This window comes from Mytilus edulis, chromosome 1 (assembly GCF_963676685.1).
Source record: "Mytilus edulis chromosome 1, xbMytEdul2.2, whole genome shotgun sequence".
NCBI classification, from domain to species: Eukaryota; Metazoa; Mollusca; class Bivalvia; order Mytilida; family Mytilidae; genus Mytilus; species Mytilus edulis.
The window spans coordinates 125,645,170-125,671,139 of record NC_092344.1 but is presented as its reverse complement, the minus strand read 5'-3'; the positions used below and the strand labels follow the sequence as shown (position 1 = coordinate 125,671,139).

The following is a 25,970-nucleotide window of genomic DNA, read 5'->3' as shown; positions in this document are numbered from 1 at the left end:
ATCAGTTATTATAAGTTAACTGTTAAAACAAAACTTTGAAATTTTGAAAAACTAAGGTTTCTTTCTCTACCGCACGAATATATTACCTTAGCTGTATTTGGCAAAACTTTTAGGAATTTTTGGTCCTCAATGCTCTTCAACTTTGTACTTTATTTGGCCCTTAAATCTTTTGATACGCGCGTCACTGATGAGTCTTTTGGAGACGAAACGCACGTCTGGCGTGAATATAAAATTTTAATCCTGGTATCTATGATGAGTTTATTTGCCTTATATTACTTTATTTGTGTTTTTACTTTACCTCCATCGGGAACATTTGACAGCCACGAGTGTTAACATAAAATATGTAGGCCATATAATTTACCTCGATTATATATATATAAACAAGTCTAAATTGATAACAACGTTCAAACCTATGATTGCGTTAGATACAAAAGATACAAAAATTTTTATACGTGTGCATGTAACAAACAAATTTCATTGTAGAGGGGTCTAAATACAGCACAAACAACAATTATCAACGGACCAAAAGAGTGACAAACAAATATTTTAACAACACGCATTCGACTAACAGTTCGAACCACTGATGTTCTTAAACCCTGCTGACTGCCATTGACCATTGACAAGTAAATTGATCCCAAGGTGTAACAAATTTATTTAATAACAAGTAGAAAACAATTAACTGGCGGCAAAGATGGTTAACCACAACATGAGTTGCTATTTATTTTACACCAAATATATATACGATATCTAAGTAGCATGAATTCGAATCCCGGCGAGGGAAGAACAAATATTTGCGAAAGCAAATTTACAAATTAACATTGATGGGCGGATGTTTAGACGAATTATATATATATATAATTTAGAATATATCAAAGTGATCTTGACCAATGAAATTGTAGGATTTGGTGTCTCTTTATTGTGAAGAATGAATGTAAATCATGTTCTTAGTAAGTGATTATCCTATTATACAGTTCAAAACAAAGAGTTTTTATATATGAGTTTTAAAATTGATATTTTATCGTGTGGTTTTCTATGTTGTGATGTTATGCTATTGTTTCAGAAAAAGGGAGAAGGTTTGGTACCATTAAATCGTTTAATCCCGCTGCAAATGTTTGCACCTGTCCTAAGTCAGGAATCTGATGTACAGTAGTTGTCGTTTGTTTATGTAATTTATACGTGTTTCTAGTTTCTCGTTTTTTATATAGATTAGACCGTTGGTTTTCCCGTTTGAAAGGTTTTACACTAGTAATTTTGGGGCCCTTTATAGCTTTTTGTTCGGTGTAAGCCAAGGCTCTGTGTTGAAGGCCGTACATTGACCTATAATGGTTTACTTTTATAAATTGTGTTTTGGATGGAGAGTTGTCTCATTGGCACTCACACCACATCTTCCTATATCTATATATAACTGCCCCGAAGCACATTTATCAGATTGAAAGGATTTATCTCAGTGATTAAACCTGACTAAAAGTTGTATTGCATAACAAACAAAACAATCTTATTATTTATTTTACTCGTGCGCGCGAAGAGTTACTAGTCGAGCAAATATTTCGCAGCTAGCGAAAACTCTTTCAAAGTACAACTTGAGAAAAAATATAAATTTCATAAAGGTTTGAGGCTATTCCTTTGAAAATGTATACATTTGCTCGCAACTTTTTACGCTCTATTGGTACTCTTCCCCAAATTTAGAACGAAAATTAAGAGTACCAAATATCAAACAACTCGGTACGAAAACAGCTCTGACCGTCTATGGACACAACTCGGATTTCCTACAAAGCCAAATCGAAAGGTGTGTAAGACAATTTGAACCTTCCATAAAAACAGGATCGGTGAATAATTTGATTGATTTGAAGACTTAATAAAAAATAACTTGTACTGTCTTTAGTTACAACTGAAACACTAACTTCCGGGGTTTTGTGGGACTAGAGGAACATTAACTGCTGATCTCAACTACGTTCTTCTGAGGTCACCTGCGTTCTTCTGAGGTTTGGTTGGAATAGAGTAACATTAACTGCACTGACCTCACCTGCGTTCTTCTGGGCTTTGGTTGGAATAGAGTAACATTAACTGCACTGACCTCACCTGCGTTCTTCTGAGGTTTGGTTGGAATAGAGTAACATTAACTGCACTGACCTCACCTGCGTTCTTCTGAGGTTTGGTTGGACTAGAGTAACATTAACTGCACTGGCCTCACCTGCGTTCTTCTGAGGTTTGGTTGGAATAGAGTAACATTAACTGCGCTGACCTCAACTGCGTTCTTCTGGGCTTTGGTGGGACTTAAAAGGAGCATTAACTGCTGACCTCAACTGCATTTTCCCGGGGTTTGGTGGGACTAGAGGAGCACTAACCGCGCTGACCTCAGCTGTGTTCTTCTGGGGTTTGATGGGACTATAGGAACATTAACTGCTGACCTCAACCGCGTTCTTCTAGGGTTTCTTGTGTTGGGACTAGAGGAGCAATAACTGTTGATCTAAACTCCGTTCTTCCGGGGTTTGGTGGGACTAGAGGAGCACTAACTGCTGTCCTCAAACGCGTTCTTCCGGGGTTAGGTGGGACTAGAGGAACATTAACTGGTGATCTAAACTACGTTCTTCCGGGGTTTGGTTGGACTAAAAGACCATTAACTGTCTGCTGACCTCATCTGAGTTCTTCCGGGGCTTAATGGATATGGTACTGCCCAATCTCGAACGAAATATTTACATCAGAACAGATTATCGAATGGACACTAATATAGGCGAGTGTAATATTTGAAAAAGACGTCTAGTTAAGGACTTTAATGCACCCACCTAACACACGGCTAATTTCTTTTTTAAATGAAAGAATAATGATTTAACTTTGATTTTTGCCATGTCGTCACAAAATCGTACGGTGCAGTTTTTGTAAAATTGACGTTTATTTCAGAAATTAGTTGAAAATTATAAAATTACGACATGTTTTTCAAGCAAAAGAAATTAGTCGTATCTCTTCTTTTAGACAGAATAATTAAGTGAATTAGATTCTTAGAATAATGAAAAACAATATTTACAACTAAAACTCCGCATGCTTTTGCATTCCTTCTAAATATTTGACATTTTGTACGAAAATTTTCATAATCCTGACCTTTTCGGATCTAAAATTTTTTTTTTTATTAAATGCTTTTGCACTCTATCCATTTTAGAACACACCAAATCACTCATCAGTTATCGTTTTTTCATTCAAGATCAAGACTTTATCTCAACATTTCAGAAAATTCTTAAAATCACAAATTTCTGTAATTTTACGATGTTGGGTAAAATCACTATAGTTTCCAGAATCCTTTATCTATTTCGTTACCGTTTTTTTACTGAATATATTAGTCGATTTCCGTGTACTTAATAGTGCTATTAGAGTACGATAAATCATATTTAAACGGTTATATTTCTATCTTGAACTTCAGTGTAGCTTAAATAGATATAAAATCGTCCGAAATTAAGATCAAATCAAAGTAAAACATAGTTTTTGAGTTCTGTAGAATTCACCCATTTCTAAAAAAGGAATCGTCTCGGAAAATTGTAGAAAATCTTCCGAGTCGTGTCAAATTTTCACAGTCCAGTTCACAATGAAACCCTTCCTTTGCTAAAGAGCAAAAACTATCTATTGATTGACATAGATGCATAGTCTGTCATGTATTTACTACATAGAAACTATGTAGTTAAACACTTAAATGAAGATACAGTTGTATTGCCGCAGTGGGAAAACGAAAAGATGAAGTTTACAGAAGACTGGTCGATGAATATGAAAAAAATGAAAACATCCCATTTGAAAATACAAAATATCATAAAAGTTGCTATGAATATTTCGTAAGCACAACCTATCATCTTCTATTTTGTCTGTACAAAGACTTTGTACTACATGTACCAATTCTACCGACCAGTCTCTTCTCATATATATCAACGAGGGTAATAGATCTACAACTCATTCTGATTTGTCTGTTTGTATATTTTGCAAATGTATAAAGCCTATAAGCAAGTTACACAACTTCATAAGGTATCCTCTGAGTAGCAAACTCAAGTTGTATTGAGTGTTAAAATACATATATCTCCTACAATATATCGAAAAAAGAAGATGTGGTATGATTGCCAAAGAGACAACTATCCACAAAAGACCAAAATGACACAAACATTAACAACTATAGGTCACCGTACGGCCTTCAACAATGAGCAAAGCCCATACCGCATAGTCAGCTATAAAAGGCCCCGATAAGACAATGTAAAACAATTCAAACGAGAAAACTAACGGCCTTATTTATGTAAAAAAAAAAGAACGAAAAACATATATGTAACACATAAACACGACAACCACTGAATTACAGGCTCCTGACTTGGGACAGGCACATACATAAATAATGTGGCGGGGTTAAACATGTTAGCGGGATCCCAACCCTCCCCTAACCTGGGACAGTGGTATAACAGTATAACATAAGAACGAACTATAAAAATCAGTTGAAAAAGGCTTAACTCATCAGATGGACAAAAATACAAATGGACGTAATGATCTGATTTACGAAATAACTCATGATAATTTTACTATTAAATCTTTATACCATCGAGCTTGCATCGCTAAATATTTGCTACAAAATTTGAAGTCAGAAAGTAAAGAGCTATTTTATTCTGAACATAAAACAGCTTTTACTAACATTTCGACGATTAAAGATGACGTGTCTGTACACAAGGAAGTATTCTGGTTAACAACTTTAATTACTTGCTCAGTTAACCGGGCTTAATTTATGCCCGAGGATCGCCGCCGAGAAAACTACATAACATATTATCAGCTTCAACAAATACTAAAAATACATGTATATGGTCAATTTATAGTTACAATGTACATGTATACAGCCTCAACAAGACCAAGGTACATCCAATATTGTATACAGCAGCTCTATAATTTTGTCTTATTCTTTTTAACTGATTTTCATTTAGATTTATCAATACAAAAGCACCGTATTTATGGACACACCTTTGATAACTATTAACAAGTTTGACTGATCAACAGATTAGAAAAATTGAAAATGGGGCATACATTCTACATGGCATTATTCTTCTTCTGGGGGTCAAAATTTTATCCAAGACAATGTCGACCTAACTACAGAAACAATAAAAGTTCTCCATATGACTTTGGTTGGTTAAAAGGCAACATCGGTCCGGTATGGTGTTATCCAACTTTCTACAAGATTTGATCTGTTCACGCAGGAGGAGGGTTGAGATTGCAAAAACATGTTTAACCCCGCCGCAATTTTGCGCCTGTCCCAAGTCAGGAGCCTCTGGCCTTTCTTATATATTTTGTATGATTTTTTGTTTTAATTTCTTGAGTATATTTCGAAGCTTAGTATGACGTCCACTATCATTTCAAACTAGTACATTTTTGTTTAGGGGCCAGCCGAAGAACGCCTCCAGGTTTGGGAGTTTCTTGCTGCATTGATGACCCATTGGTGGTCTTCGGCCGTTGCCTGCTTTTTGATCGGGTTGGTGTCTCTTTGACAAATCTCTCATGTCCATTTCCAATTTTTAATTCAATCTGTATATAGTAGATCTTGTGTCCGCTTTGAGCAAAACCTCTGCTGTACTGGTATATGCCCATGCCAAGGGAGTTGTCTTTGTATAGATATTTTGACCGATATGAATGATTAGATTACAAGTTAAAATGAAGCTGTAATATTCCGATATCGCAATATTCCGACACCTAAATGGTACTACATCCCATTGGTCCGACGTTTCGATCATTTAGGTTATACGCTAACGGGATTTTAACATAAGAAAGCCAAATAAAAGGTTCAATATTAGGATAACCTTGTCCTCCGTTTGAAGCGGTGAAACAAGATATAAAAAAGTATTACGTAGTGCCAAAGTAGCCGAAGGTCATCACTAGCGTAATTTAAAATAAGTACAAACTCCTTTGTCAAGTGTTGTTTAATTAATAAGATATCTCAAGATACACGGCGGCCGACTAAAGTAAAATCAAACACAGTTTGACGTACAATGAGTGGTCATTTTTTCCTTGTGATGTTTTATATTAAAATTTGTTGATATAAATATACTAGTAGCACTTTACTCATTTTAGTAATGTTAGTTAGTACTCTTACAATATCTGATTTAGTGATGTAAATGAAATTGCGGTATGATCCAGACTCAACATATTGCACTACAATAATAACAAAAAATCCGCCCTATGGTTGTCTGATCTTGAAGCGGTTCGTAGGCTTTCAAACTAACAGGAGACCATACGCTTCCTCAATTTAAATGTACAGCTCATCATGGGACTTTCTAAACAATTAAAAATACGTCATATGTTAAATTTCCCCTTGCTTCAAATATTTTGTGTCGGATTATTTATATCAAATTTGCAGATATATGTTTGTAAATACGTGCAATCAAATGATACGGAGGTATTATAAGATTTAGATAATACAAGGGCGACTACAGATACATTTGTGTGACTTAATGGTTGATTTTCAAAGACTCCGAGAGAAAACGTTACGTAACATGCGTTACCGTTAAAATCAACCAAAATTAATTAACACTATGATAGAAATATATTTTCCCAACAGTAATACAGCATTCCTATAAAATTGTTTCATTTTTGCATTTATTTTGATTCGATTTTTCTATTGGAAGTATCCGTGAATTGAAATTGCACCCATGACCTTTGACCACGAGTTAAAAAAAAAAAGCACCATAATTTCTTTTGACGACCGGGATATTTAGAAAGAACAAATTCTTAGCTTTCCAGTGATATATTATTTAGCCGTGTGTTAGGTAGGTGCATTAAAAATGTAAATTTGGCTCTCATATCACTCGCCTAATAATCAGATTTTGTTAACATTATCGACATTAATGTTGATCTGTTGCAAAATTCTACACCAGAATTATCAGTGCTCAATCAGGTTTAAAAGAAGAAAAAAAATCACAAACAAAACTACTGTGCACTTGAAAAGAATACAATGCACGAGCAGTAAAACTTTCTTGGTGCATCTAATAAAATTCGGTTCCACAAGTGAGCTTAAATGAAACATTTATAATATATCTAGATTTATATTGAAATATTTCACTACAGAAGAAATCGTCATAAAAAGAAACCTGGACACATTGTATAAGAAAAGTGTCAACTATTAAATATCACTACAGTTAGTATCGTATTTATAGAATTCAAACAATGAATGTTGTTTTATTGTATTTTTTAATGATAATTGGTAGAATGAGGAAGTACCGTCATCCTTAGAGAATCGAGCTTATGAGTTTTTATGCATTTTAAAATAAATGACGAAACATCTAAATAGAAGTTTACACAAATTAAAATTCAAAAATATGGTGTGTAAAACACGCGAACGTTTGCATTAATTTTGTTAAATAACACTCGGCAATCAACGTCGAGTAGAGAAGTAGACCAACAATATCAAATGTACCAATCGTCGACTAGCATGAGAAGGCCCAAAATGTCAAATATATCAATCGTCGACCAGCATAAGTAGACCTTAAATGTCAAATATATCAATCGTCGACCAGCATAAGTAGGCCCAAAATGTCAAATATATCAATCGTCGACCAGCATAAGTAGGCCCAAAATGTCTAATGTATCAATCATCGATCAGCATAAGTCGGCTCAAAATATCAAATGTTCCCATCGTCGACCAGCATAAGTAGACCCAAAATGACAAATGCACCAATCGTCGACCAGCATGAGTAGCCCAAAGATATCAAATGTATCAATCGTTGACCATAAGTAGACCCAAAATATCAAATGTATCAATCGTCGACCAGCATACGTAGACCAAAAATGTCAAATGTATCAATCATCGACCAGCGTAAGTCGGCTCAAAATATCAAATGTTCCCATCGTCGACCAGCATAAGTAGACCTTAAATGTCAAATGTATCAATCGTCGACCAGCATGAGTAGACCAAAGATATCAAATGTATCAATCGTTGACCATAAGTAGACCCAAAATATCAAATGTAACAATCGTCGACCAGCATACGTAGACCAAAAATGTCAAATGTATCAATCATCGACCAGCGTAAGTCGGCTCAAAATATCAAATGTTCCCATCGTCGACCAGCATAAGTAGACCTTAAATGTCAAATGTATCAATCGTCGACCAGCATGAGTAGGCCAAAGAAATCAAATGTATCAATCGTTGACCATAAGTAGACCCAAAATATCAAATGTATCAATCGTCGACCAGAATAAGTAGACCCAAAAATCAAATGTATCAATCGTCGACCAGCATAAGAAGACCCAAAATATCAAATGTATCAATCATCAACCAGCATAAGTAGACCCAAATATCAAATGTATCAATCGTCGACCACCATAAGAAGACCCAAATATCAAATGTATCAATCGTCGACCAGCATAAGTAGATCCAAATATGAGATGTATAAATCGTCGACCAGCATAAGTAGACCCAAAATATCAAATGTATCAATCGTCGACCAGCATAAGTAGACCCAAATATCAAATGTATCAATCGTCGACCAGCATAAGTAGACCCAAAATATCAAATGTATCAATCGTCGACCAGCATAAGTAGACCCAAATATCAAATGTATCAATCGTCGACCAGCATAAGTAGACCCAAAATATAAAATGTATCAATCATCGACCAGCATAAGTAGACCCAAATATCAAATGTATCAATCGTCGACCAGCATAAGTAGACCCAAAATATCAAATGTATCAATCGTCGACCAGCATAAGTAGACCCAAATATCAAATGTATCAATCGTCGACCAGCATAAGTAGACCCAAAATATAAAATGTATCAATCATCGACCAGCATAAGTAGACCCAAATATCAAATGTATCAATCGTCGACCAGCATAAGTAGACCCAAATATCAAATGTATCAATCGTCGACCATAAGTAGACCCAAAATATCAAATGTATCAATCGTCGACCAGAATAAGTAGACCCAAAAATCAAATGTATCAATCGTCGACCAGCATAAGAAGACCCAAAATATCAAATGTATCAATCATCAACCAGCATAAGTAGACCCAAATATCAAATGTATCAATCGTCGACCACCATAAGTAGACCCAAATATCAAATGTATCAATCGTCGACCAGCATAAGTAGACCCAAATATGAGATGTATAAATCGTCGACCAGCATAAGTAGACCCAAAATATCAAATGTATCAATCGTCGACCAGCATAAGTAGACCCAAATATCAAATGTATCAATCGTCGACCAGCATAAGTAGACCCAAAATATCAAATGTATCAATCGTCGACCAGCATAAGTAGACCCAAATATCAAATGTATCAATCGTCGACCAGCATAAGTAGACCCAAAATATAAAATGTATCAATCATCGACCAGCATAAGTAGACCCAAATATCAAATGTATCAATCGTCGACCAGCATAAGTAGACCCAAAATATCAAATGTATCAATCGTCGACCAGCATAAGTAGACCCAAATATCAAATGTATCAATCGTCGACCAGCATAAGTAGACCCAAAATATAAAATGTATCAATCATCGACCAGCATAAGTAGACCCAAATATCAAATGTATCAATCGTCGACCAGCATAAGTAGACCCAAATATCAAATGTATCAATCGTCGACCAGCATAAGTAGAACCAAAATGTCAAATGTATCAATCGTCGACCACCATAAGTAGACCCAAATTTGAGATGTATAAATCGGCGACCAGCATAAGTAGACCCAAAATATCAAATGTATCAATCGTCGACCAGCATAAGTAGACCCAAATATCAAATGTATCAATCGTCGACCAGCATAAGTAGACCCAAAATATCAAATGTATCAATCGGCGACCAGCATAAGTAGACCATAATATTAAATGTACCAATCGTCGACCAGTATAAGTAGACCCAAAATATATAATGTATCAATCTTCGACCAGCACGCGAACGTTTGCATTAATTTTGTTAAATAACACTCGGCAATCAACGTCGAGTAGAGAAGTAGACCAACAATATCAAATGTACCAATCGTCGACCAGCATAAGTAGACCTTAAATGTCAAATATATCAATCGTCGACCAGCATAAGTAGGCCCAAAATGTCAAATATATCAATCGTCGACCAGCATAAGTAGGCCCAAAATGTCTAATGTATCAATCATCGATCAGCATAAGTCGGCTCAAAATAGCAAATGTTCCCATCGTCGACCAGCATAAGTAGACCCAAAATGACAAATGCACCAATCGTCGACCAGCATGAGTAGCCCAAAGATATCAAATGTATCAATCGTTGACCATAAGTAGACCCAAAATATCAAATGTATCAATCGTCGACCAGCATACGTAGACCAAAAATGTCAAAAGTATCAATCATCGACCAGCGTAAGTCGGCTCAAAATATCAAATGTTCCCATCGTCGACCAGCATAAGTAGACCTTAAATGTCAAATGTATCAATCGTCGACCAGCATGAGTAGGCCAAAGATATCAAATGTATCAATCGTTGACCATAAGTAGACCCAAAATATCAAATGTATCAATCGTCGACCAGAATAAGTAGACCCAAAAATCAAATGTATCAATCGTCGACCAGCATAAGAAGACCCAAAATATCAAATGTATCAATCATCAACCAGCATAAGCAGACCCAAATATCAAATGCTGGTCGACGATTGATACATTTGATATGTGGGTCTACTTATGCTGGTCGACGATTGATACATTTGATATTTTGGGTCTACTTATGCTGGTCGCCGATTTATACATCTCAAATTTGGGTCTACTTATGGTGGTCGACGATTGATACATTTGACATTTTGGTTCTACTTATGCTGGTCGACGATTGATACATTTGATATTTGGGTCTACTTATGCTGGTCGACGATTGATACATTTGATGTTTGGGTCTACTTATGTTGGTCGATGATTGATACATTTTATATTTTGGGTCTACTTATGCTGGTCGACGATTGATACATTTGATATTTGGGTCAAAATATCAAATGTATCAATCGTCGACCAGCATAAGTAGACCCAAATATCAAATGTATCAATCGTCGACCAGCATAAGTAGACCAAAAATATCAAATATACCAATCGTCGACCAGCATAAGTAGACCCAAATATCAAATGTATCAAACGTCGACCAACATCAGTAGACCCAAATATCAAATTTATCAATCGTCGACCAGCATAAGTAGACCCAAAATATCAAATGCATCAATCGTCGACCAGCATAAGTAGACCCAAAATATCAATGGTATCAATAGTCGACAAGCATAAGTAGACCCAAATATCAGATATATCAATCGGCGATCAGCATAAGTAGACCCAAATATCAAATGTATCAATAGTCGACCAGCATAAGTAGACCCAAATATCAGATGTATCAATCGTCGACCATCATAAGTAGACCCAAATATCAAATGTATCAATCGTCGACCAGCATAAGTAGACCCCAAATATCAAATGTACCAATCGTCGACCAGCATAAGTAGACTCAAATATCAAATGTATCAATCGTCGACCAGCATAAGTAGACCCAAAATATCAAAGGTATCAATCGTCGACAAGCATAAGTAGACCCAAATATCAGATATATCAATCGGCGATCAGCATAAGTAGACCCAAATATCAAATGTATCTATCGTCGACCAGCATAAGTAGACCCAAATATCAGATGTATCAATCGTCGACCAGCATAAGTAGACCCAAATATCAAATGTATCAATCGTCGACCAGCATAAGTAGACCCCAAATATCAAATGTACCAATCGTCGACCAGCATAAGTAGACCCCAAATATCAAATGTACCAATCGTCGACCAGCATAAGTAGACTCAAATATCAAATGTATCAATCGTCGACCAGCATAAGTAGACCCAAAATATCAAAGGTATCAATCGTCGACAAGCATAAGTAGACCCAAATATCAGATATATCAATCGGCGATCAGCATAAGTAGACCCAAATATCAAATGTATCTATCGTCGACCAGCATAAGTAGACCCAAATATCAGATGTATCAATCGTCGACCAGCATAAGTAGACCCAAATATCAAATGTATCAATCGTCGACCAGCATAAGTAGACCCCAAATATCAAATGTACCAATCGTCGACCAGCATAAGTAGACTCAAATATCAAATGTATCAATCGTCGACCAGCATAAGTAGACCCAAAATATCAAAGGTATCAATCGTCGACAAGCATAAGTAGACCCAAATATCAGTTATATCAATCGGCGATCAGCATAAGTAGACCCAAATATCAAATGTATCAATCGTCGACCAGCACAAGTAGACCCAAATATCAGATGTATCAATCGTCGACCAGCATAAGTAGACCCAAATATCAAATGTATCAATCGTCGACCAGCATAAGTAGACCCAAATATCAAATGTATCAAACGTCGACCAACATCAGTAGACCCAAATATCAAATTTATCAATCGTCGACCAGCATAAGTAGACCCAAAATATCAAATGCATCAATCGTCGACCAGCATAAGTAGACCCAAAATATCAATGGTATCAATAGTCGACAAGCATAAGTAGACCCAAATATCAGATATATCAATCGGCGATCAGCATAAGTAGACCCAAATATCAAATGTATCAATAGTCGACCAGCATAAGTAGACCCAAATATCAGATGTATCAATCGTCGACCATCATAAGTAGACCCAAATATCAAATGTATCAATCGTCGACCAGCATAAGTAGACCCCAAATATCAAATGTACCAATCGTCGACCAGCATAAGTAGACTCAAATATCAAATGTATCAATCGTCGACCAGCATAAGTAGACCCAAAATATCAAAGGTATCAATCGTCGACAAGCATAAGTAGACCCAAATATCAGATATATCAATCGGCGATCAGCATAAGTAGACCCAAATATCAAATGTATCTATCGTCGACCAGCATAAGTAGACCCAAATATCAGATGTATCAATCGTCGACCAGCATAAGTAGACCCAAATATCAAATGTATCAATCGTCGACCAGCATAAGTAGACCCCAAATATCAAATGTACCAATCGTCGACCAGCATAAGTAGACTCAAATATCAAATGTATCAATCGTCGACCAGCATAAGTAGACCCAAAATATCAAAGGTATCAATCGTCGACAAGCATAAGTAGACCCAAATATCAGTTATATCAATCGGCGATCAGCATAAGTAGACCCAAATATCAAATGTATCAATCGTCGACCAGCACAAGTAGACCCAAATATCAGATGTATCAATCGTCGACCAGCATAAGTAGACCCAAATATCAAATGTATCAATCGTCGACCAGCATAAGTAGACCCAAAATATCAATGGTATCAATCGTCGACAAGCATAAGTAGACCCAAATATCAGATATATCAATCGGCGATCAGCATAAGTAGACCCAAATATCAAATGTATCAATCGTCGACCAGCATAAGTAGACCCAAATATCAGATGTATCAATCGTCGACCAGCATAAGTAGACCCAAATATCAAATGTATCAATCGTCGACCAGCATAAGTAGACCCAAAATATCAAAGGTATCAATCGTCGACAAGCATAAGTAGACCCAAATATCAGATATATCAATCGGCGATCAGCATAAGTAGACCCAAATATCAAATGTATCAATCGTCGACCAGCATAAGTAGACCCAAATATCAGATGTATCAATCGTCGACCAGCATAAGTAGACCCAAATATCAAATGTATCAATCGTCGACCAGCATAAGTACACCCCAAATATCAAATGTATAAATCGTCGACCATAAGAATACCTAAAATATCAAATGTATCAATCGTCGACCAGCATAAGTAGACCAAAATATCAGATGTATCAATCGTCAACCAGCATAAGTAGACCCAAAATATCAAATGTATCAATCGTCGACCAGCATAAGTAGACTCAAATATCAAATGTACCAATCGTCGACCAGCATAAGTAGACTCAAATATCAAATGTATCAATCGTCGAACAGCATAAGTAGACCCAAAATATCAAAGGTATCAATCGTCGACCAGCATAAGTAGACCCAAATATCAGATATATCAATCGGCGATCAGCATAAGTAGACCCAAATATCAAATGTATCAATCGTCGACCAGCATAAGTAGACCCAAATATCAGATGTATCAATCGTCGACCAGCATAAGTAGACCCAAATATCAAATGTAGCAATCGTCAACCAGCATAAGTAGACCCAAAATGTCAAATATTCTTAGTTAAAAGTTCTACAAATTTATCTACGCGTAACGTACATTTTCCTTTTAAACTCTGTTTTATTCTTTGACTAAACTTCTTTTGCCTGTAAATCATTGGTATGTTGTTGCATTTCCTTTTTTCATTCTTTTTGGCCCCGCCCTTTTAGTCAAATTTCAAGGAATTAAAGATTGATGAATCTTCACATTTCATTGCCGTGAGATATGCCCTAAACTCATCAGTTACGACCTCCATTTACTGAAACTTTGGTGTAGTTTTACATGTTAAAAGTTTTGACATTAGATTATTAACATTTGCGTTATATCAACGAAATACCCATTTGCGAAAGGAGTAGGTCCGGTAAGAGCCGATTTTGACCTCAAATTTCAAGTTCATCTGACCAAATATTTTAGACACTTTTTTTAACACTTAAGTGTCTATTTCAGCTGATTCAATAAGTTTATGTGAAAGATTTGAACTGATTTACTCATTAAAAATGCTTTGATTCTAGCTTAGATATGAAAAATCTATCTAATATGCCCAAAAATGTCACTTTTCAGTTGTTTTTTGTCAAAAATGGAAGTGGCCGTATCCGTGTTCATCCTCAACCTTCATATATGTTAAGTATTATCATCAAATACAACTTAAATTTCAATATTAAGAATGAACACGAATGCGGCCACTTTCAATTAAGACGGAAGCTGTCTTAAATTTAACTAAAATGCTAAAATTGTGAAGATTTCTGTAATTTAGCATGACTCAATGATGCTAGTATCCGATATATGTGCATTGTATTGTCAAAAACAGCCCATATTTATGTAGCAGAAGCATTCTACTTCCAATAAATAACTAAAAGTTTACATTTTAACTATTTTGTAAAACTGCTTTATTTTGGGGCCAAAAAAAGTCTTACTGAACCTACTCCTTTATCTCTGTGTAAATAGTTTACAATTATTTCAGGAACGGCTGTTTTACCTTTTCTGTCTATGAGGAAATTACATAAAACAATGTGGTACACACAGAAAAAACCTGTAACTGCACACTTTTAGAGGATATTTCGAAGAGACAGATACAAAAAATTACAGTCATTCCGTTTAACTTTTTGTTTTGTTTTATAGGAGCAAATCGTGAAAAAAAACGTTCATAACGTCATGATCACATCGACAAAATGATTAGCTGATGAACAAAAAAAAAAATCAGATGTGCAGCATTAAAAATTTAATTATTTCTCACGAATAAAAAAATATTTTTATCAATGAGTGATTTTTCAGGAAGTTTAAGATTTAAATTCCATCGAAAGTATGCTGATCGATTTCCCTCAGAATTGCATATTTTATTTATAATATACTAAAACGTGTATCTACTTTACTAATTGCATAAAATAAACAACTTACAATGCATGAACTTGATAATATGTATCAGCTTTTCGTGAGAATTTTAGTCTAGACGCCATTGACTTTTATTTAAAAACATCCAGATGACCTGCGAAGACTGTCTACAGTCATATAGCCGATTTAAACATAGATATAAATATAGCGAGCACGTGCAATTAGATCATTCCAGGTCTGTCTGATTCCAAGTTACTGGTAAAACAAATATATTGATATTCGTTTTTACCTGTATAAGAAAGCGGATTTTTTGTTGATTGAATTGAACAACAAATTGTTTACCATTGTCTCACTTTCAATGTTGACATTCTTTCCTTTTAATAGCTGAACATGTCTAGTTTATGCGCTAAGGCGTAAATTGAAGATCCCATGAATACGGATTCAAGTGAAGTTGAAGTATAAGTCTTGAAGACAATAATACATCAGCAATGTTTTTGAACTTCTTTTGACCATTTTGTACCAAATGATTGCATATGACGAAACACTATTTCAAAATTCCGCCTTAATTAATTCATGTTTGAAACAATAAAAATCGCATTTTAATATGTTGCCTCAATCGTTAATAATGTCCCCAAGGGTTTCTAGGGACGACGTTAACATTGCAGTGATCAACATTTTCATTTAGATTTTATTGATAGAAGAAATGCGGTTTGAAAACGAAAATCACGGAAAAATGTATATCGTATGCAGTATACTATTAAGAGTCTTTACAATGAACAAAATTTCATCATATTTTGTTTTTCAAAAATTCTAATACTTCGAATGGAACAACAAAAATAAGAAACCGCCAAGCATTTCTTTTTGTTTTAGTATTAACTATTGTTGCACATGTTGGAAATTAGCCAAGTATTCCATAATACTTATTATTCTTTTGGTATATGCCGTCTCTAGTTTAAACATATTTATTCATCATCAATACAAATATATCATCATACAAAATACACAATAATAATAGGATTCGGAAACAAGCTATATATATAGCTTATATTAATCCGTTTCCTTGAAATACCAACTCCAGTTAACTATTACATAAATATAGCATGCAATGTTACTATGATATGGAACAAGTATAAACTAAGTAACTATATAACAAAAAAAGAAAGGAGAAAAAAAAAACTCATTTAAAAATAATGAAAATAAATACAACAAAAGAAGAAAAAAAAAGTAAAAAAAAAAAAAAAAAAAAAAAGAAAACTACACCGAAATACTACACACATGTTTAGATGAAATGCAACTTAGTGGGAATAGTGAATAACAATTTAACTTGTAAATCTCTTGCACTTTAGTATGAATTTTTGTACTTTTCCAAAAATATCTTTATTTTGGTCTAAATTTAGAGCTTGTGATCCAAATAAAAGTAAATTCGTGTTTAGTGTGACTGGATAATTAATTGAGAAAATAATGTCATTACGCAATTCGTCATATTTTTTACAATGCAATAAGAAATGAGCTGTAGACTCGATCAAACCACACGAGCAGTTTGAAGAATCTACTAGATTTCGCTTGAACAAATGTTCATTTAGAGAACTACTATTCATTCTTAATATGCCGTCTCTAGTTAACAATCATATCAAACATGCTTGGTCGAACAGTTTTTATATCAAACGATAAACAATGCAGCAACAAGGACGGAGATCCTAAAGGGACAAATAATCATAAGTCTGAGAAAAACTGACAACACCATGGCAAAAATGGAAAGAAAAAAATGCAAGGACAACACGAACCCCGAACCAAAAACTCATCTGGTCTCTTGTGGCAAGTTGTCTTATTGACAATCATACAACATCTTCTTATATCTATTTTCAAAATTAACTAGTGTTATTTGGTCTCTTGTGGAGAGTTGTCTGATTGGCAATCATAACACATCTTCTTTTTTTTATATAGCTTTGAGATTTATGAAAGTACACGTATTATATAAATATATTGTGACCCTTTATAAACTAAAATTCAATGTAATTTATGTACTGTGACCACTGAAGAACTGTAAAACAATTAAATTTCAGTAACACGTAGAATAAAATTATGTGAGCTTAAATTCTGAATTCATATGCACTGTCTGTTTACTTTATATATGACATAATCATTTACAAAGTAAGTATATAATAAAAAGGCTAATGTAAATTAGTTATATAATTGATTATGTAGCGAGCAGCAACAGATGGTTTGTGTTTTACAGTACGTGTGAAGTATTTATTGTACATTGTTTATTGTTATGTTTAGATATTTCCTGCCTCGTAAACCATCTATCTTTTACCATTTATCTTTTACCATTTATCTTTTACCATTTATCTTTTATTACGACTGCATGTTACAGGTACGTCGACCTGTTAGTAACAGTAAATTATCTTTTGATCATAACCGGTACTACATTTAACTTTATACAGATCTTTAAATCAGTTTGTTAATATCAGTGTTATGAATGATAATTGTGACTAAGATTACAGATAGTTTCTTTTCTAGAGGTAGTCCACTGGTTTTACCTGCATCTTGATGAGCAGTGGTCTCGATAGCCAAAAATAGAAGGGCGCCGCGCCCTGGGTGCCCTAAGCCGCGCCACTCATTGAGTTTTGCTTTAGTGATGACAATGTTGATCTATGTGTTAAGTTGTTTTTTGTTGGGTTGCTGTCACCGTTGAGTTATGTGTTAAATTGTTTTCCGTTAGATTGCTGTAACCGTTAAGCTATGTGTTAGGTTGTTTTCTGTTGGGTTGCTGTTACCGTTTTGTAATTTGTTAAATTGTTTTCTGTCGGGTCGTTATGACCTTTGAGTTATGTATTTGTTTGTTTTCTATTGCGTTGCTGTGTAGTATATATTACTTAGTGACCGGAAATTAAGATGTAGTATTCAGATATAAGCACATATTCATATAATTCATCTCTGTTTACCGGTATAGATAGATAACGTGGTGACCAGAAATTGCATCTCTCAGCTTTCTTAAAGTTCTAGGGCTTTTGGTATATCTCAAATAATTTATCTCTGAGTACGGTATAAAACCGTTTATTTATGGGTCGCAAATTGTATCTCGGACCCTTTTTAACGTTAAAGGACATGGAGTTTCTAGATATGACTTACATAATGTATAAACTCGTTATATTATCTACCTTTTGACTTAACCAGATAAAGTTAAAACCATATGTACCTAAAATATCTTTTATAATTTAAATAGCTTGAAAATAAAAACATCTTTAGGAAAAACGGTACTATTTATTTTGCCATAGGCGACACCATTAACATTTTCTGAATTTACCACTTTTAATGATAAAAATCTGAATAAAACAGTTATATGTGGTGTTAGTAATGTTTTTTATTCTGTTTTAAATATTAAAGCCAAATAGTATCATGACCAACTTCCAACGGAGCTTATTTATGTTATTCATGCCCACCGTCATTTTGCACCAAATTTATCAAATTTTGGAAGTCTTATCGAATAATTCTGTAAAGAATATTTCTATAGGTTTCAAAATTTATAGATTGTAAATATACACGCTGCAGTTATTCATAGATACTAGTAACTAAAAAATATATTGTACCCTTACATCCAATCACAGCGCTACTGATTTGACTTTCTTCACCTGCCTTGGGTACACAAAAGGCCAACATAATGCCGGGAAAATGTAAATAGTACCGTTTTCCCTTTCATTTAAAACTAAAATAGTTGATATGTCTAATTGTTGCCTTTTACTATGGGTTGGTTTAATCTTTTATTTCCAAAAAAACACATTTCAATAAAGGGAAAGTAATAATTAGTTATCATGTAATAAACATATATCCCACAGTACATACTATATGCCCTGTAAATTTGAACTAGAACAGTTACCCTACAGTATTATACTATATGCCCTGTTTTACTTTACTAAAAGTTGACTTACCTAAGAGGTCTGCTATAGCTAGGTTAAGTAAGAAATTATTAGTAACACTCCACATCCGTCGGTTAGGAATAATCACAAACAGAACGGTCAGATTCCCTATTATAGCGGTCAGAAATACAGGAACATATAAAGCTATTAAAACAATTGTATTTGGCTGGTTTAAAGTGATCAAACTTTGTTTCCACGCTTCTATGATTCCGTCGAAATCTGACAGAACTAAATTTGAGTCATTAAAATCTTGAGACCAAAATGTTGACTGGTTCCACGGAGTACCCGGATGTAGAACTAGACTCCCATTGCTATCATTAACCATTATCTACAAAATTATAATCCAACTTTATACATCCATTGTTTGAAAATAAACCAAAATATTTTATACATACTAAACTTTAACAATTCGTTGTATCGTAGGTTAGCATTGCGTCTGTTCCCCAAACATTGTCAAGCGTATAACTTTTTAACCACAGTTTTATAGATAATGTCTTTTGATGACTTTTTACATCACAGTTTGCACATTTGTAAATCTTTATAAATCGTAGTTTTCAGATTCGTAGTATCCATTACTAGACCACAATAGTATATACTCTCACTTATCAATAATCAATAAACGACAACAGAAGTTTTCTTCTTCATTTTGAACTTTTTATATTGTGTTTGTGAAGAAAATCTCCTTACAATAATAGCCAATCAGCGCGTTAAACAATCTATTGGTTTACCTGAGCTTAGTATTATGATATACTGTGCTAACGAAGAAAAATGTATAATTATAACTCCAGACGTTTTCAACATTATCTCATTTATTTTGTTTTTGTCATTGCAAAGAAAAAACAAAATTAAGGTGAAACAGTGGGTCAAAACTGGTTTAACCACAGAAGGATCATGTCAGCTGTTTTAAATGACAGTGACGATACCTGCAGGATCTTTAAGCAACAGTACGGAATTATTACATGTATAATGATAAATTACTATCGTTTCAGCATTAGTCGATTCAAATTCAGTGGTTGTCGTATGTTGCTGTGTTAGTTTTTCGTTCATTTTTGTACATAAATTAAGCAGTTATTAATCTCGTTTGAATTGGTTTTACATTTGTCCTTAAGCGGCCTTTTACAGTTGACTATGCTGTATAGTCTTTGCTCATCGTTGAAGGCTGTACAGTGACCTATATATGTTAATTTCTGTGTAATTTGGTCTCTTGTGAAAAGTTGTTTTATTTGCAATCCTACGACATCTTCATATTAGCTCCTGGTGAGTGATACTACTTTACATCAAGACATTTTTTGTCAATGCAGTTTTCAACAATTTAGGTGAAGGGTCATTCAACGATTTGATCATATGTTATTAAAAAGCACCAAATTTAACCAAACCATTGCTGAATCATCATAAAAGTGTCTAGTAAAATGCTTTTTTCGTGTCATAGAGGACCACCGATATGTCGTTACTAGATCCAATCCTCTTTCACTCACTTTAACCATAAACCAACGTGTTTTATCATTGGACTGTTACTTGAAATCATTAACTCAACGGGTGCCCCGACTACAACAACTACCCTTCCGGGTCACTTGAGTTCATCCAAGATTTTGGTGGTGTGTTGCTCAATCTTCAGTTGTCTGTAAAGCCTTGTTATTGTTGTTTGTCTGCAAAACATTGTTATTGTTGTTTGTCTGTAAAGCCTTGTAATTGTTGTTTGTCTGTAAAGCCTTGTTATTGTTGTTTGTCTGTAAAGCCTTGTAATTGTTGTTTGTCTGTAAAGCCTTGTTATTGTTGTTTGTCTGTAAAGCCTTGTAATTGTTGTTTGTCTGTAAAGCCTTGTTATTGTTGTTTGTCTGTAAAGCCTTGTTAGTGTTGTTTGTCTGTAAAGCCTTGTTTTTGTTGTTTGTCTGTAAAGCCTTGTTATTGTTGTTTGTCTGTAAAGCATTGTTATTGTTGTCTGTCTGTAAAGCCTTGTTATTGTTGTTTGTCTGTAAAGCCTTGTAATTGTTGTTTGTCTGTAAAGCCTTGTTATTGTTGTTTGTCTGTAAAGCCATGTTATTGTTGTTTGTCTGTAAAGCCTTGTTTTTGTTGTTTGTCTGTAAAGCCTTGCTATTGTTGTTTGTCTATAAAACCTTGTTATTGTTGTTATTTTGTAAAGCCTTGTTATTGTTGTTTGTCTGTAAAGCCTTGTTAATGTTGTTTGTCTGTAAAGCCTTGTTATTGTTGTTTGTCTGTAAAGCCTTGTTAATGTTGTTTGTCTGTAAAGCCTTGTTATTGTTGTTTGTCTGTAAAGCCATGTTAGTGTTGTTTGTCTGTAAAGCCTTGTTATTGTTGTTTGTCTGTAAAGCCTTGTTATTGTTGTTTGTCTGTAAAGCCTTGTTATTGTTGTTTGTTTGTAAAGCATTGTTATTGTTGTTTGTCTGTAAAGCCATGTTATTGTTGTCTGTCTGTAAAGCATTGTTATTGTTGTCTGTCTGTAAAGCCATGTTAGTGTTGTTTGTCTGTAAAGCCTTGTTATTGTTGTTTGTCTGTAAAGCCATGTTATTGTTGTTTGTCTGTAAAGCCTTGTTATTGTTGTTTGTTTGTAAAGCCTTGTTATTGTTGTTTGTCTGTAAAGCCATGTTATTGTTGTCTGTCTGTAAAGCATTGTTATTGTTGTTTGTCTGTAAAGATTTGTAATTGTTGTTTGTCTGTAAAGCCTTGTTATTGTTGTTTGTCTGTAAAGCCATGTTATTGTTGTCTGTCTGTAAAGCCATGTTATTGTTGTTTGTCTGTAAAGCCATGTTATTGTTGTTTGTCTGTAAAGCCTTGTTATTGTTGTTTGTCTGTAAAGCCATGTTATTGTTGTCTGTCTGTAAAGCATTGTTATTGTTGTTTGTCTGTAAAGCCTTGTAATTGTTGTTTGTCTGTAAAGCCATGTTATTGTTGTCTGTCTGTAAAGCATTGTTATTGTTGTTTGTCTGTAAAGCCTTGTTATTGTTGTCTGTCTGTAAAGCCATGTTATTGTTGTTTGTCTGTAAAGCCATGTTATTGTTGTTTGTCTGTAAAGCCTTGTTATTGTTGTCTGTCTGTAAAGCCATGTTATTGTTGTCTGTCTGTAAAGCCATGTAAGTGTTGTTTGTCTGTAAAGCCATGTTAGTGTTGTTTGTCTGTAAAGCCTTGTTATTGTTGTCTGTCTGTAAAGCCTTGTTATTGTTGTCTGTCTGTAAAGCCATGTTATTGTTGTCTGTCTGTAAAGCCATGTTATTGTTGTTTGTTTGTAAAGCCTTGTTATTGTTGTTTGTCTGTAAAGCCTTGTTATTGTTGTTTGTCTGTAAAGCCTTGTAATTGTTGTTTGTCTGTAAAGCCTTGTTATTGTTGTTTGTCTGTAAAGCCTTGTTATTGTTGTTTGTCTGTAAAGCCTTGTTATTGTTGTTTGTCTGTAAAGCCTTGTTATTGTTGTTAGTCTGTAAAGCCATGTTATTGTTGTTTGTCTGTAAAGCCTTGTTATTGTTGTTTGTCTGTAAAGCCTTGTTATTGTTGTTTGTCTGTAAAGCCTTGCTACTGTTGTTTGTCTGTAAAGCCATGTTAGTGTTGTTTGTCTGTAAAGCCATGTTAGTGTTGTTTGTCTGTAAAGCCTTGTTATTGTTGTTTGTCTGTAAAGCCTTGTTATTGTTGTTTGTCTGTAAAGCCTTGTTATTGTTGTTTGTCTGTAAAGCCATGTTATTGTTGTTTGTCTGTAAAGCCATGTTATTGTTGTTTGTCTGTAAAGCCATGTTATTGTTGTTTGTCTGTAAAGCCTTGTTATTGTTGTTTGTCTGTAAAGCCTTGTTATTGTTGTTTGTCTGTAAAGCCATGTTATTGTTGTTTGTCTGTAAAGCCATGTTATTGTTGTTTGTCTGTAAAGCCATGTTATTGTTGTTTGTCTGTAAAGCCTTGTTATTGTTGTTTGTCTGTAAAGCCTTGTTATTGTTGTTTGTCTGTAAAGCCATGTTATTGTTGTCCGTCTGTAAAGCCATGTAAGTGTTGTCTGTCTGTAAAGCCATGTAAGTGTTGTTTGTCTGTAAAGCCATGTTAGTGTTGTTTGTCTGTAAAGCCTTGTTATTGTTGTTTGCCTGTAAAGCCTTGTTATTGTTGTTTGTCTGTAAAGCCTTGTTATTGTTGTTTGTTTGTAAAGCCTTGTTGTTTGTCTGTAAAGCCTTGTTATTGTTGTTTGTCTGTAAAGCCTTGTCATTGTTGTTTGTCTGTAAAGCCATGTAAGTGTTGTTTGTCTGTAAAGCCTTGTTATTGTTGTTTGTCTGTAAAGCCTTGTTAGTGTTGTTTGTCTGTAAAGCCTTGTTATTGTTGTTTGTCTGTAAAGCCTTGCTATTGTTGTTTGTCTATAAAACCTTGTTATTGTTGTTATTTTGTAAAGCCTTGTTATTGTTGTTTGTCTGTAAAGCCTTGTTAATGTTGTTTGTCTGTAAAGCCTTGTTATTGTTGTTTGTCTGTAAAGCCTTGTTAATGTTGTTTGTCTGTAAAGCCTTGTTATTGTTGTTTGTCTGTAAAGCCATGTTAGTGTTGTTTGTCTGTAAAGCCTTGTTATTGTTGTTTGTCTGTAAAGCCTTGTTATTGTTGTTTGTCTGTAAAGCCTTGTTATTGTTGTTTGTTTGTAAAGCATTGTTATTGTTGTTTGTCTGTAAAGCCATGTTATTGTTGTCTGTCTGTAAAGCATTGTTATTGTTGTCTGTCTGTAAAGCCATGTTAGTGTTGTTTGTCTGTAAAGCCTTGTTATTGTTGTTTGTCTGTAAAGCCATGTTATTGTTGTTTGTCTGTAAAGCCTTGTTATTGTTGTTTGTTTGTAAAGCCTTGTTATTGTTGTTTGTCTGTAAAGCCATGTTATTGTTGTCTGTCTGTAAAGCATTGTTATTGTTGTTTGTCTGTAAAGATTTGTAATTGTTGTTTGTCTGTAAAGCCTTGTTATTGTTGTTTGTCTGTAAAGCCATGTTATTGTTGTCTGTCTGTAAAGCCATGTTATTGTTGTTTGTCTGTAAAGCCATGTTATTGTTGTTTGTCTGTAAAGCCTTGTTATTGTTGTTTGTCTGTAAAGCCATGTTATTGTTGTCTGTCTGTAAAGCATTGTTATTGTTGTTTGTCTGTAAAGCCTTGTAATTGTTGTTTGTCTGTAAAGCCATGTTATTGTTGTCTGTCTGTAAAGCATTGTTATTGTTGTTTGTCTGTAAAGCCTTGTTATTGTTGTCTGTCTGTAAAGCCATGTTATTGTTGTTTGTCTGTAAAGCCATGTTATTGTTGTTTGTCTGTAAAGCCTTGTTATTGTTGTCTGTCTGTAAAGCCATGTTATTGTTGTCTGTCTGTAAAGCCATGTAAGTGTTGTTTGTCTGTAAAGCCATGTTAGTGTTGTTTGTCTGTAAAGCCTTGTTATTGTTGTCTGTCTGTAAAGCCTTGTTATTGTTGTCTGTCTGTAAAGCCATGTTATTGTTGTCTGTCTGTAAAGCCATGTTATTGTTGTTTGTTTGTAAAGCCTTGTTATTGTTGTTTGTCTGTAAAGCCTTGTTATTGTTGTTTGTCTGTAAAGCCTTGTAATTGTTGTTTGTCTGTAAAGCCTTGTTATTGTTGTTTGTCTGTAAAGCCTTGTTATTGTTGTTTGTCTGTAAAGCCTTGTTATTGTTGTTTGTCTGTAAAGCCTTGTTATTGTTGTTAGTCTGTAAAGCCATGTTATTGTTGTTTGTCTGTAAAGCCTTGTTATTGTTGTTTGTCTGTAAAGCCTTGTTATTGTTGTTTGTCTGTAAAGCCTTGCTACTGTTGTTTGTCTGTAAAGCCATGTTAGTGTTGTTTGTCTGTAAAGCCATGTTAGTGTTGTTTGTCTGTAAAGCCTTGTTATTGTTGTTTGTCTGTAAAGCCTTGTTATTGTTGTTTGTCTGTAAAGCCTTGTTATTGTTGTTTGTCTGTAAAGCCATGTTATTGTTGTTTGTCTGTAAAGCCATGTTATTGTTGTTTGTCTGTAAAGCCATGTTATTGTTGTTTGTCTGTAAAGCCTTGTTATTGTTGTTTGTCTGTAAAGCCTTGTTATTGTTGTTTGTCTGTAAAGCCATGTTATTGTTGTTTGTCTGTAAAGCCATGTTATTGTTGTTTGTCTGTAAAGCCATGTTATTGTTGTTTGTCTGTAAAGCCTTGTTATTGTTGTTTGTCTGTAAAGCCTTGTTATTGTTGTTTGTCTGTAAAGCCATGTTATTGTTGTCCGTCTGTAAAGCCATGTAAGTGTTGTCTGTCTGTAAAGCCATGTAAGTGTTGTTTGTCTGTAAAGCCATGTTAGTGTTGTTTGTCTGTAAAGCCTTGTTATTGTTGTTTGCCTGTAAAGCCTTGTTATTGTTGTTTGTCTGTAAAGCCTTGTTATTGTTGTTTGTTTGTAAAGCCTTGTTGTTTGTCTGTAAAGCCTTGTTATTGTTGTTTGTCTGTAAAGCCTTGTCATTGTTGTTTGTCTGTAAAGCCATGTAAGTGTTGTTTGTCTGTAAAGCCTTGTTATTGTTGTTTGTCTGTAAAGCCTTGTTAGTGTTGTTTGTCTGTAAAGCCTTGTTATTGTTGTTTGTCTGTAATTCCTTGTTATTGTTGTTTGTCTGT

The 25,970-nt window shown here is 34.5% G+C and overlaps 2 protein-coding genes across 2 annotated transcripts in view; both read right to left on the bottom strand.

Annotated features, from left to right (window-relative positions):
* Nucleotides 1-20,061, bottom strand: part of LOC139506051 (QRFP-like peptide receptor) — a 79,880-nt gene extending 59,819 nt beyond the window's left edge. Inside the window, exon 1 of the mRNA XM_071295338.1 lies at nucleotides 19,404-20,061. Within this exon, the coding sequence (XP_071151439.1) occupies nucleotides 19,404-19,716 (313 nt within the window). The 5' untranslated portion in view covers nucleotides 19,717-20,061. The remainder of the gene's footprint in view (nucleotides 1-19,403) is intronic.
* Nucleotides 20,062-20,995: 934 nt separating this feature from the next.
* On the bottom strand, nucleotides 20,996-24,850 carry LOC139509644 (probable serine/threonine-protein kinase clkA). Its single transcript, XM_071296235.1, has 3 exons — nucleotides 23,984-24,850; nucleotides 21,749-22,684; nucleotides 20,996-21,037 (listed from the first exon to the last, which is right to left on the bottom strand). The coding sequence occupies exons 1-3, from the start codon at nucleotides 24,848-24,850 to the stop codon at nucleotides 20,996-20,998; spliced, it is 1,845 nt and encodes a 614-aa protein (XP_071152336.1).
* Between the last annotated feature and the right edge of the window lie 1,120 nt (nucleotides 24,851-25,970).

What these genes read in the sequence shown, in the direction of transcription:
- LOC139509644 (XM_071296235.1), bottom strand. Translation starts at nt 24,850, where the DNA reads ATGGCTTTACAGACAGACAACAATAACATGGCTTTACAGACAGACAAC. An exon ending in AAACAAACAACAATAACAAG is followed by an intron (nt 22,685 to 23,983) that starts GCTTTACAGACA and finishes AAGGCTTTACAG; the next exon opens with ACAAACAACAATAACAAGGC. An exon ending in AAACAAACAACAATAACAAG is followed by an intron (nt 21,038 to 21,748) that starts GCTTTACAGACA and finishes AATGTTTTGCAG; the next exon opens with ACAAACAACAATAACAAGGC.